Source organism: Primulina eburnea, chromosome 6 (assembly GCF_022965805.1).
Source record: "Primulina eburnea isolate SZY01 chromosome 6, ASM2296580v1, whole genome shotgun sequence".
NCBI classification, from domain to species: Eukaryota; Viridiplantae; Streptophyta; class Magnoliopsida; order Lamiales; family Gesneriaceae; genus Primulina; species Primulina eburnea.
Genome location: NC_133106.1, coordinates 39,158,731 through 39,172,504, shown reverse-complemented (window position 1 = coordinate 39,172,504; position 13,774 = coordinate 39,158,731). Strand labels below are relative to the sequence as shown.

The following is a 13,774-nucleotide window of genomic DNA, read 5'->3' as shown; positions in this document are numbered from 1 at the left end:
TACAAAATATTTAATGGAATGTTCGAGTGCTTCAACCAGAGGCGAAGGTAAGGAGATCAACGTGACAAATCCCGATATCAATATCGACTATATCGAATTTACTGACGGGGATCCATTTGCTATATATGATTCCAAAGAGAGTGTGCAAACACCAAATTTATATCTATTCTTCCACTTAATTCTAGTTCTAATATTTTTAATATCAATGAACTTTAAAAAGTATGTAAATATGAAATTGGTGGTTTATTTTTTATATTCGATTCATTTGTCAATGTTTTGAATTTATATGTACAAGTTGGATTAAAATCATTAGATATACACATTAAACCAATTAACTAGGCTTTGTCTGATTGGCTCATCCAAATATAATGAAACAATCGGACATATTTTGTAAGGCTAATGGTATACGACCTAGAAAGTTCCCACAAGATATATCAACTCGTTGGAACTTGACATATAAATTATTACAAGATTCATTTGAATACAGATAATTGTTGTGCTATTTTTTTGCACAACCTAGTAGAAATTCTGGGTTTTATCTATTCTCGAATCAATGGAACGTATATGAGGCAATTTATGAAATTTTAGAAGTATTTAATAATATAACTGAACGACTATTTGGAGTTTATTATCCTACCTCTCATTTAGTTCTAGTAAATTGTTGCGATATAGCACTAATTTTTAATGAATATTTGGGTTCTTCAATGGAAAATTGAAAGTTAAATGAGAGAAATATTTTTATCATATTCTTGAAGTTTTCTTAGTCTTTTTCTTTTTAGATCCTAGATACAAATTAGATGCTTTGATTGAAATGTTAACAATGTACTGTGATGCATTTATTTCTGTTAAACATTACTCTTCACCTTATCCTTCTTTGATAGTAAGTCGAGTTAGAAATTGTTTGTATGAAATTTATACATAATATAATTTGAAAAATGGTGTACAAAAAAATGACTCTGGATCACAAAACACTAAAACTGGTACTTCTAACAGCTCTAAGCTTACAAAAGCACAACTTCTATTAAAAGAACGTATTAAACACTTCAAAAGATCGTCAAGTTCTAGACATGAACTTTGAGAATTATTTTATAACTTATTTTGATTTTAGAGAAACAAATGATGAACAAAAATTCAATATTTTGTGGTAGTGGTCTTAAAAGACACAAAATTTTCCAATATTTATCAATCATAGCAAAGGAGATCTTAACTTGTCCTGTGTCAATTGTTGCTGTGGAACAAACATTTAGCGCATGTAGTAACATTTTGGATGTGAGATGATCAAAACTAAATTCAGATTCTTTAGAAGCCCAAACATTGTTAGATGATTGCAGACGAGCTTCAAAAAGAGCAAAAGAAAATAGCATGAACAGACAATGGAAGTGATTGAGTCAAACCACTCCCAATGGTAAGAAATGTTAAAACTTAAAAGGTAAGGGAATTAAATGAGCTTTAATTCTTCTAAACCTTAAGAGAATATGTAGGCAACCTAAAAGTTTCAAGTCCTTCCCTCCCACAGTCCCACAACCTAAAAGTACAGGCAAGTTGCACCAGTTAAAATAAACTTTTGCATTACTATTAAAATATAGCATTAAAACTACTAAATTATGCTGCTAATCGATGGACAACATGTAAAAATAAGTATATCGTATGGTTAACAGTGACAAAATCAAACAACAGTTTTCATAATCAATACACATATTTATTCTAGCATAACAACATTACATGCCAGCCTAAGCCAGCACATTATGTCTCCGTTTATTACATCATCAAAAAAGTTGCATTCTATCATGACATTAGAATGAATTTAAAAATCACGATTTGGAAAATATTTTACTAAAGTGGAAAAATGGGGGGAGTTTGTGTTTTAAGTGTAGTCTGTTTTTTAAAAATAAAAGCAGGACCCCCCTATCTGTTCCATACATGGGAGAGTCCTATTTTTTTTAAAAAAAACACACACACACACAAATTACACCTACAAAAAAAAAAAAACCGATGAAATCTCACATTATTTTAAGATAAAACAGGAAAACTCCACTGCACACCAAGCCATTATCTATTTCCATAACCTACAAGCCCCCGTTTATCCCACCACCGATAATGTAAATAAAGTTGCACACAAACCATCATCGTATCGTCTTACAAGATTTAGATCCAAAACAGAAGGTTTATAGGCAATAAAAACATGGAGAATACTTCTCCTGAAATATCACATTCCCATCTTCCATCAAGAAACAATAAGGGAATTTTCAGATAATTAATATATATATATATATATATATATATATATATATATATATATATGATGATGATGATTTTTATTATTCTTTGTCATTTTTAGATACAAACAACACAAACAATCGTTTATAATTTTCCAAGCAAAAGTCAAGTGAAAAATGATCACCATTGGAGCCAAGTTAAATAACATGAAAAAATATAAAAGTAATAATTCAATAAAATCCTCCTGTTGGGATATGGAAGAACTTCGTTGGATTCAGAAATGTGAGTAGTCGACCCCAACATCTCCCCATTCAACATCAAAATAACTAATAAATTCATGGATTTTTGATCCGTTCAAATGAAATTTTGTTGTTTTAAATAAATAAAACTATAAACTTAAAATACTTTATTTGCATGTTTTATACCGTGTCTCCTGTTAATTAAGTTGTATTTTAAGTTCAATCAATAATAGAGATATTTGAAATTCATTCTATTGTGTAAATTAATAATATATGAATTTAAGATTTGATATTATTTCATGACAATAAAATTATAATCGAAATTTATCGATTTTAAATCAATCTCCTCAAATATAACCTAAAGTTCCAAACACAATAAAATAAAAAAAAATAAAGTAGTTTAATCTCAATTGTACAACGAAAATTACCCTCCCATTCCTTCAGTGCCAAAGTCCTCGGAAAATATCAAACTGAACATTCCTGTCTTGGCTAAAAAATGAGGCTAGAAAAAGCCAAGTGCAGAAAGATTTTCAACAAGCTAGCTCTTTTCCATGATAGTGAATCCTCTAATAAGAGGAGCATCTCAAATCAACATCAGTCAACATGTGCAAATAAGTAAAACATGGATTTGATCATTTATTTCATTTTAAACAATAAAACTGTAATCAAAATATGTTAATTCTAAATTAATGCAGACTTAATTATTTCTGTAAATTGGATGCATTGTTATATACATATTCACAAAAGTGCGCAAGAATTAGGATTCTCGTCACTGAATAACTGAGGAGCATGTAGCAATTGTTGAGGATAATGATCATGATGGTCGTGGCATTCATCATTAGTCGTCGACTCGCTCTGATTGCTGCTTTGCTTCACAATCTCAACATGCCTCCCTCCTCTCTTGTTGATGAACTCCACCAGATTTTGTGGATCCATGGTTCCCTTCACTATCACCACATTTTTCTCCATGATCGGATCAACACTTCGCACCCCTTCATCATCGATCAATATATCATGTGTATATAATATCATGATCCATCTTGCATTCTTTTGTGTGTGTGTGTTATATATATAGTTAGATACACACCTTCCATCTTGTGGATGCAATGCTTCACCTCTTTTGCACAACCCTCACAATGTAGATAAATCTTCAACACAACCTCTATCACTTTTGGCTGTACGTATTATACCCACCAAACTTCTAATCAGTTATAATTAAACAATTTTTAAATTAATATAATTGAATGCATATGTGTATGTGTCTGTGTCACCTCGGGTTTCTTCTCCTCTTTCTTCTCTTCCTTCTTGGGCTGAGGAGAAATCAATTCCACATGCTTCCCACTTTTCTTTCTTAACCTCTCTGCAACTTTTATTGGATCAGCCTTTTTTCCCTTGACAATTACCTTATTATTCTTTGCATCAATATCAATCTCCTCAACACCTAATTAAAAATCATATCTCATCCAAACTCGAATGTTGCAAAATACTAAATTGAGGTGTGATTTCTTTAAACAAACCTTCATATCCACGAAGTGATCTCAGCACTTTATTTCCACAGCCTTCGCAGTGGATATAAACACCCAATATAATAATCCCTTTAGGATTATTTTTATTTTCCTCATCTTGGCATGCATGGTTCTGTTCCATGAATATATTGCTGCTGTTCCTGCTCCTATGTTCCCGCACAATTCCCAAAAAAAAGAAGAAGATAAAAATGCAACGAATCATATATACATAAATCAATGCACCAAATCAAGAAAAAAATCGTACTGAAGAATTAGAACATTCGAGCACTTGCCATAAGTTGTCTTCAAAACATCTTTGGTTGATGTCCTAGTAAAAATTATGCTAGAGCTACAGCTACATATATAGTAAGTTACAGCATGTGGGAGGGAAAGAGTTACCTTTCTGTCACTAAATGGAGTGTTTATAATTGTTTACGCAATGAAAATCTGCAGTTTGGGTTTTAAAATTTCATTTTCAAGTGTGTGTATGTACAATTGGTGGTAAAGATAAAAAGTAGCATGAGGTGAGTTCAAATTTATAGCTGCATTGCACCCAAGACAGTAAGTAATTAAGATGTAGTAATAGAAATAAATCGCGCGGATCTTCAGTTTAATTCACCATTAGGTTTCTAAAAACAGCTGTTGGGCAATCTGTAAATCTAACGAGACAGAGAATTCAATTGTAAAAACAATTAACATGTTGTAAGAACATTGGCATGAGACGATAAATAAGCAAGAAATGCAAATTCACATTGATACTAATTAAGAATTCATCGTGGTTTTCCAAAAGCAGAGGAGATTTTGTGTATCTTGAATTTGTGAAGTGAAATTAATGAGCAAATAAAATGTTTTTGTGAATCAACGAGGGAGATTTTCTACCTGTTTAGTTATTTTTCTAACAGTAACGTGATATGTCGAAAAGATTATGATTTACTTGTTTAGTTATAATATCCTTATTCTCTTCTTTTATATAAACAAAAAAAAAATAAGGAAAAAAGTTTATGCTATCCATTTTGTACTAATAGTGTGCTAGATGATATTAAGAAGAATGTGAATGACATCATCTATATCTATATATATAGAACGGGTTTTGAGAATTAGACAAAGCATGAAAAAGATTGGAAATAAAATCCACCAACAAATTTTTAACCATAGCTCTATCGTGTCAATTAGCACATGATCAGACTACTGTTTGTGTGGATGTAAAAGTGGGAGCAAGAGGGGGATGGGTCACCCCTTGAAACGCACAAAAGATAAAGTAAAATAAAAATTATATATGCATCATATTTTATTAAAGAAATGCAAGTTTTGCCCCAACTATAACCATGGGATCATCTCTATGTCTACAGTCAGACCTAGCAGTGGAGAACAAAGGTGACCGCACTTACTATTTGCACACAATCTCTCAGATCCTTCAGCAAACTCTTCCACGACATGTAGATTGTTGAAGAGTCACGCAAATATGAATGCTGAGAAGAGGTTTTCAAAAATGGTCAACAAGGAATAATGAAACCAATCATTAGAATCAAGACACATCTAAACATTAAAAATCATAACTTGGCACTTATTCTGATCACATGCCATGTATTTCTCGGGTATTTGTTTTACCAGTTACCTGTTATGTCTTGATTTGCAATGCATTTAAGTGTCAGCCTTTTGAAGACATAATATCATTAACTTCAACCTTTTGAAGACATAATATCAACTTCGAAGATGTCCAAAATGTCTGATCCAAAAGCCACAATTGGCTTTCCAACGACAATCAAACCATGAATTTCACTGATTCTGCAATTAAAGAAATAATACTACATATGGACCCACTATGATCATCAAGATATTCAAAGTTGTGATGATATAATATATATAATAACCTCTCTCGATTTTCTTTGACGTTTCCATAATCTTTCTTGTATTCTCCAGATAACCTGTTTGTTTTATCTGCAAATCGGTATAAATAACACACATTTGCTTTGAGAGTTTGAATAGCAATGATCTAAAAAAATGGCTCGCCTTCTAGCCCAAGAGGCATCATTGCAGCCCAAGCGCCAGCAATAAGGCCTCCAGGTCTGCTTCCAGCATTTTTGGTGAAATGTAAAGCCCACCAGTCCATTCAGTGACTAAATTGTTGATGAAGCAACAAAGGAGTACATATCAGGAGATATGCTGATTACACAAGTCCTAATATGATGAAAGTGCTGTAGATATATCTATAAAAATTGATGGGCTTTAGACAAAACATTTCCCACAATTAATTGGCAATGGAACACACGTGTCACTTGATGAAAAATGTAAAGTTCTGTAGGAATAGTAACTTACCAGCAACAAACTGATGCTTTATAGGAAATCCAAATTGTCAAGTGATCGGCCTCGACAGGAACCAACATATATACATATATGTATATATCAAAACTGAAGGCAAAAAATGAATATAGGCTATGATGAACAAAGGAGCAAGTAATCCAAGAGAAAAAAGAAATATATTTTGCTCACAAAAAACCTCAATGGATACATAAACATATATAACATATTCATGTTAGTGTGGATATGTGAGTGGCTATGTTAGGGACACAGTGCGAGATGAGCTAATTCAGAGATCAAGTTTCTTTCTGACAGTTACGGCTCACCTTAAATTTATTGAACTATAGAAGAAGAGATATCAAAACCAAATGCACCATCAAGTCCTCGGAGATGTCAAGCTTCAGTGATTTCAATTTTGAAGCAAGATGAGACATTTTCGTAATGCACTCTCTGATGTTGTCCTTACCCCTGTACCTCATTGGAATTTGGCACATGCTATTTGATCTCTCCCACCTTTCAAACTCTATCTTTTCATCATAAGTACTCTTATATGTAATGGTGGGATGAGAGTCAACCCTTATCTTTAAGGTCCAAATTAAATTCATGACTCCGAAAATTATCAATAAATTCTCTTGTTATGATTTAAAATTCGAGTAATTTAACATATGAATATAATTATTGTTGGAATGAATATTTGCTGGAATCAAATCTGAATAGAGAACAAAAATCAAATATACATGCTTAACCAAATATCCAAATAAAACAATCAATAAATTCAAATAATGTAAACCCTATAAACATGATACCGAGCGCTCCATTAATGTTTTATTTTTGGACAAAATATTAACTTGTAAGTGATATTCGGGCACAATAATCTAACACTGATAGTAACTATCATGTCAAACAACAGTCTTCCTTTGAGCCGATTTATTATTCATATGAAAAACCGAACAACTATCACATGTTTACCACCACAAGTGCATATGTAATTATGTTAAATATTAACCTTCCTTTGGCCGATCAATATTCATATAAATCACATATATCAATATCCTTTTTCATTTAAAAAAAATTGATTTCAATAAAATATGTCACTTTGACGACATTTTATTTCGATCAATATATTTTAAAATACATGTAACATCATCATTATTTGAATGATTGAATATTTAACCTTAAACCAAATAAAACCTGAATCGTAACAAAAAAAATCTGAAAATTACATACGGTGCACGATGGGACGCCCAAAAATTGCGCCCCAGCTACTGCCCAAAACATCCTGGTCGCGCCGAAGTGCCCCAAAATCACGTGCCTGCGACTACCTGGACATTCCTTGGCACGCGAGGACACCTCGAAATGGTGCTTATGCGCATCTACGTCTATTTGGACATTGTTGGACGCACGCTATGTCGATTTTGGCAAAAAAAGTTTAACCCACATTTTCGACTTTTCTCTAATATATATTTCACTTTTTGTTGAAGAAAAACTGGACGGAAAATCGAAGTCTTATACGGAATTATTAAAATTTTAACCAAAATGTCTTTACAAAAACTGAAACTTTAAAAGATTTGTTTTCAACCAAAATATTTAAAAGATCTGAAGGCAAATCAAAAAAAAAATTAACAAAATTTTCTTTTCCAGATCTGAAACTAAATAGTATCTAAAACTTTAAAAAAATCTCAATGGTTCAAGCATGAGTGATTTTTATACCACTTGTTGGGGAAAATCTATAAATCACAGAATCTATAATATCAAATCATTGAGAATTTGACTGAAAACTTAAGGAGAAGCGTATCTAAATCTATAATTCTGAATTCTTTAGAACGTGTCTTGATATAACATCAGAGGCAGGTTGTGGTCATAAAATATATTAATAATAATAAAATGGTAAACCTTAAAATCCCCTGTTAACTAACTTGGCCAATAAGCAATCAAGGGCACATCCGTAATTTAAAAACAGCGGGCACATCCGTAATTTACAACCAGCAAACCCCCTGCTAAATACACCCTCGTCGATCTCTGCTCCGTCTTTCACTCTATTGAAAAAACAATCGAATAATGTCTAATTTCTTTGATGATTGTCTTCTTCGATAAGTAGTAGATTTCGGTTGTAGTGGTGATGGCCCTTCCTCTTGGAAAGCTCACACTCCTCGTTGGTGCAGGTTCAGCTAGCCTTCATTTAATTCACTTGTTGGTGATTAATTTATTCTTTCTGAACTTTGTTTCTTTCTGTTCCGATGATTATTGGGTTTTGCGATAAACGCTGGCCTGTATCTGTATTCGCTCCTCTGTAGCATTTAGTGTGTGTTTGTTGGAGTTTTGGTTGTTTTCACTCATTCTATTGGGTATCGCTGAAAAAGTAGTTAATTATCTTGTCGTAATAGTGAGAATTGGGACGGATTGTGATCATTTCAGGGGGAAATTCCGGCCATGAAAGGAAGTTACCTTTAATTTGGACTTATTTGTTCTCAATGATGTGAATTCCTGTTGCATACCATGGTAATAGACATGAGTTTATGCATATTGTAGTTCTGTTGAACTTGGAACACGATCTTCATTAATTTTTTGTCAAGAAATTAAAAGCCTTGCCATTTTTTTGCAGGCCTGGTCGGCTCTGTTCTTGCTAAAGAAGGGCGGTTACCTGGTGTATCAGATTTTTTCTCCGGGGCTTTTAAGGTGATTCCGTTCTTTGCGGTTTGAATATCTTGTCTTGTTATGGAATTCACATATTAAAAAATCAATTGGTTGATAATTTCTCAAATATTTGCTTAAATCTTGTTTTCGTTGCCTATCAGATTGTTTTAAAGCAACTTAAGCAAGAAGATTCAACCACTTCAAGCTCTAAGCCAAAAAATGATTCTTTGCTGCAACAGGTCTGAACTGTGTTTTTCCCCCGATGAACACACGGTTTGGTTCTTTTATTGAATAGATAGATATCACACACTCTTCTCGGAGACATTCCATATATGTTTACTCTGTTCTGTTAAAGCCCTTCTGATTGATTGAGCATTTTCGTTTGTATCATTTGTTTTTGATGAGGTGGTTTGGTGGATGTATTTAAGACACGTTGTCTCTCTTTTAAATAGCAGGGGTATCAGAGCAGCGCTTTGTTATTTTTATTACCTATGAGCCTACTGTGAATTATACCCGTTTCCCTGTTTTCTTCAGTGTTCTTGTTATCTTAGTCAAAGTTCTCTTTGGAGGGATATTCCTTAGCATAAATATTCGATAAAAGATAAAAATCCACAAAGTTGGTTCACTTACAGATCTGGCCTGTTTGTACTTTGTTGTCTAGCTAGTGAAGTTGTTTACGGCTGAAGCCTGTTTATAGTCTAGCTAATGAATTTGTTTACGGCTGAAGATACACATGTGAATGTATTTTTATACCTACATGGCTTGTAGCTATTACATTTTGGCCTGCTTCCACTTAAATTTACCTTACATATATTGAATGTTCTTGTTCCACAAACGGATTGGTGTTTCAAATCTTTACAGGTTAATAGCCTGAGACAAGAGCTGCAACTCTTGGCATCAACTAGATCTGTTACTATCGTAACTGGAGATCGATCAGGTTGATCTTGATGTTTTTTTACATAAGACACAATAGCAAATGATATTTAATTAGCTCCATTTTTTAAGTTCAATGCTTGTTCTGCTCTGGAAATTGATGTGGGCCTATTGTGACAGTGAAATGAGGATCGAAATACCTGCAAAGTGATACATTCATTTAATGATTTAACATATTATGCATGCTGAAGCATTCAAAATCACAAGTCTCTCTCTCTCTCTCTCTGGTACCTAATCAATTGTGACTTTTGGCATTGCTTTCATCACAACACCCTCCTCCCTAGCGCAGTTGACTACTTGCAACATAATGATGATTGATGCCTCTTATACATTTTTATGCTTTAATGTAACATTTTGTTCCTAGATCTAGAGCTATTTTAATTATTAATTGAATCCAGTCTAATTTTATGGTTTTGTTTTATATTGTAGTGATATAAAGAGCTATAAGCAATAGAAAACCATGGACTTCTCTATTATCCATGAATTAATTTTGACGACTGTTGATGTTTTCTGTGTTGTGTTTATTTTCTTCTGGGTAACAATTAGTTATGACAGCTGATGGACCTCATTATTTCCTACTGTTTACAGGATCTGGGAAATATGGTGTCATCGTCATCGTCGTGGTTGTTGGATATGGCTACATATGGTGGAAAGTAATTTACCTTTTTTTATGATTTGGTCCAACTGTTAAATTTCTATATCATTTCATCAATGCTTTATTGTTTCACCTTTGCTTTAAAATGAACTTTATATGTCTTTCTGGTATTAGGCTCAATTAATTTCTTTTTGCTATTGTATAGAGTCCTTTATCACAAGGCTGGACATAATGACTGTTTTTCTCAGTTATGCTTTCATTGCATGTGTTGAAATATTATCATTGAACATGCTTCATAAAACTTGATACCCGATATAATACAGGACTAGACATATTGATGGTTTTTCTTAGTCACACACTTTCATTGCATGTGTTGAAATACTATCATTGAACAGGCATAGTAAGACTTGATATCGATATAATAATTTGTGCTATCTTTAGTTGCAACTTGCAATTATTGGAAATGACAAAGAACATAGCTTTGTGGGGCTAATTGCATCAACATTCCTTGTAAAAAATAATAAAAACTAAAAACATCCTATATAAAGTTGATAGCATTTTAGATCCCGCGTTTTAAAAAATAAAGCATAAAACCTTCTGCTTTACTGGCATGAGTATGATGTATCTTTGTCCTGCGTATGAGCAAATTTTTTGTATTGCTTGCAAGTTACTGTTCTGAACTTAGAGATTTTCCTCTTGTTAGGCGGTTGCCGGCTGTTGGATAGTGAAAGCATAAAGTAGACAGAGAAAATATGTTGGGCATGGTCCTGTTTTGAGCTAACTAGACTGCATGTTTTCATGTGTTGAGAAATGTTTGAGAGAAGGGAGTCTTGTTCGAGATTCTTCATGATGTTCACATTTGTTATCTATTGAATTTAGTATCACGAAATTGTGTAGTTGAGTAACCTTTTGTTGTTGGTGAGAACTGGACACCCATTGATTATAATCCAGTTACTGTTCATGCACTGTACTTTGTGAAATCAAAACGTCCTTGTGTGTTTCAGGTTTCTCATATGTTTATGATTTCTTCTAATTTCCTTTTTGGATTCAATACTATTTGGACTTTCACGAACTTTTAGGGCTGGAGATTATCTGATATGATGTTTGCAACGAGACGAGGCTTAAATGATGCATGTAGTTCTGTGGCTAAGCAACTAGAAAATGTTTACTCCTCAGTGTCGGTAAGTTTGTAGACTAAGTTCATTTTCGTTTATAATGCAGTTATGGTGTTTGATTATCTGAACTTGCGCAGTTGAATTTCTCTAACATAAAATTTTCTCATGAATATAGGTGTTTTCAGTTCATTGAAAAGTTTGTGGTCTTCTCTTCTCCATTGAGTTCTTGAAAATCTAGTTTTCTGACCCTTTTTTTGCCTTCCCAGGCCACTAGGAAGCATTTATCATCAAGAATTGACCGTGTAGACGGTAAAGTTGACGAGTGTACTGATAATATAGTGGCAACAAAAGAAGAGGTTAGGCAACTATATAATTGATCAACTGTTTTAGTTTATGCCTATTTTTTTGCATGCATCCTATCAAGTTAGAGCAATTGATGCAGGTTTCTGAGCTACGGGGTGACGTGAAACTAATAGGTTCCGATGTCAATTCTGTTCATCATGCAGTCCGATCTCTGGTTATTAATATCTCCCACTTGTGTCACTCCTATTATGCTTTCACACTAATTCCATATATTGGGACTGAATCCCCAGTTCATTTATTTTCTCTCAGGAGACTAAAATCAGTAGGATAGAAGGGAGACAGGTACCATTTACTTTAGCCTCTGATGCTATGCTACTGAATTTTTGGTCCTCCTGTTGATAGTGGTGTCTAATGTTATGAATATAGAATGAAACGAACTTTGGTGTGGGGAAGCTGGTCGCCTTTGTCAGGAATCTTGAAAATACAAAAACTGTGGAGCAAATCAAGGCACGACCTTAAACTCGTGTTTTTGCATTTTTGTTGTATCACTATTATTGTTGATGGCGTTTTTGTTCCTATGCTTCCTAGGGATCTGCATCCAGGCCTGCACTCGAATTGCCACAAGTATCTCCCTCCAGGGTAGGATCTTATCTCCTCAAGGCATGGTGGTGTACATATCCGTGGAAGTTCAAATTATTGTGTTTAATTTGATCACGGTCTTATTATTTGTCATCATCTGCTTGTTCACTTTTCACTGTTCACAGGCCGTGTCTTTACCCTCCAATTCTCCATCACCTTCGACTTCCGACGAGTCTCAAAATAAGCAGGATATATTTGCGTCTTCCGATTCTTTGCAAAGCTCTGCATCAGGCCTGAAGGTAGTTCTTATTTTTCTTTGCAAAGCTCTGCATCAGGACTTATTTTTCATTTTTCTACTGAAGATTCATGGAATATCCGAAGGAATTGGAGTGTCAAGTCTAAGCACCCCTGAGTCTACAAATGATCATACATCTGAAGTAACAAACAGCGATAGCTCAAATTTTGGTGTGTTGGAGCGAAAATTTTCTGGCATAAGTGCTTATTTTCTTACAAGAAGCCGCAGTGCAATGCAGTCTTTTAAGTAGCAGAACCTTGCAGGCTGTGTTTACTGGAACCTGAAAAGAAAAATCTATATTTCTGTGCTAAGAAAAGGAAGAGTTTTGAACGTCGGTGCTCGACGAGCCTGTCGCGGTGTACCTCTTATGCAGGCAGCGTCTGCAATTTATGGTTGCTAAATTTTGTAGAACATATTGCTGCTTTACAAATTGCTATTTGGGATGTGTGTCAGGTTCTGCTTGAAATTTAGAAAGGAATATATCAAATAAAAGAAAAAATTTCTATACATAATATTATTATAATATATATCTATACTATGGAATACGAAGTATAATTTCAGTGGCCCCAGTCAATGTATTCTTAAATCTGTAGGGTTAGAATGAGTCAATGTATTCTTAAATCTGTAGGGTTCGTCTCATTCTTTAAGATTTTTTCTCATGAATGTGAGGTATCTCTTTTCTTTTTTTTTTTTTAATTAGGATATAAGTTGATAGGTTGTTTTATCTGATACAAGTCATGATGAATTATTATTGCATCATGTGGCCTTTAATAATAGGTAAAAAAAAAAAAAAACAGCACCGCTTGCATGTCTGCATAATATATATTTCCCGAAATTTTTGTAATTGAATTCAAATAAACGATGAATGTGGATATTAGAAAATATACTTTAAAGTAAAATTAATTTAACCTTGGACATTTCGAAACTAAAACTCGTCCGTATAGACCTGCTTAAATATAATTGTCATTTGTCCGGATATATCGGGACAATTATTTCTGTAAAACAATTTCCAAATTATATATTGTGTTCAAATATTTTATGACATTCATTGTTTGAATTTG

The 13,774-nt window shown here is 33.5% G+C and overlaps 2 protein-coding genes across 3 annotated transcripts; one reads left to right on the top strand and one right to left on the bottom strand.

Moving 5' to 3' along the window:
• Window positions 1–3,158: 3,158 nt before the first annotated feature.
• LOC140833642 (heavy metal-associated isoprenylated plant protein 8-like) lies at window positions 3,159–4,143 on the bottom strand. Its single transcript, XM_073197971.1, has 4 exons — window positions 3,974–4,143; window positions 3,728–3,897; window positions 3,544–3,631; window positions 3,159–3,448 (listed from the first exon to the last, which is right to left on the bottom strand). Exons 1-4 carry the CDS (start codon window positions 4,101–4,103, stop codon window positions 3,195–3,197), a joined length of 642 nt encoding a protein of 213 aa, XP_073054072.1. The 5' UTR covers window positions 4,104–4,143; the 3' UTR covers window positions 3,159–3,194.
• A 4,051-nt stretch (window positions 4,144–8,194) lies between these two features.
• On the top strand, window positions 8,195–13,218 carry LOC140835244 (uncharacterized). 2 transcript variants are annotated; one of them, XM_073200727.1, is made up of 13 exons: window positions 8,195–8,421; window positions 8,862–8,935; window positions 9,055–9,132; window positions 9,755–9,830; window positions 10,415–10,479; window positions 11,501–11,602; window positions 11,803–11,892; window positions 11,979–12,053; window positions 12,149–12,181; window positions 12,266–12,346; window positions 12,428–12,478; window positions 12,604–12,717; window positions 12,781–13,218. In XM_073200727.1, exons 1-13 carry the CDS (start codon window positions 8,379–8,381, stop codon window positions 12,961–12,963), a joined length of 1,065 nt encoding a protein of 354 aa, XP_073056828.1. In that variant the 5' UTR covers window positions 8,195–8,378; the 3' UTR covers window positions 12,964–13,218. The 2 variants fall into 2 exon arrangements, with proteins under 2 accessions (XP_073056828.1, XP_073056827.1); XM_073200726.1 differs by having other exon boundaries at window positions 12,428–12,499.
• The last annotated feature ends 556 nt before the right edge of the window (window positions 13,219–13,774 follow it).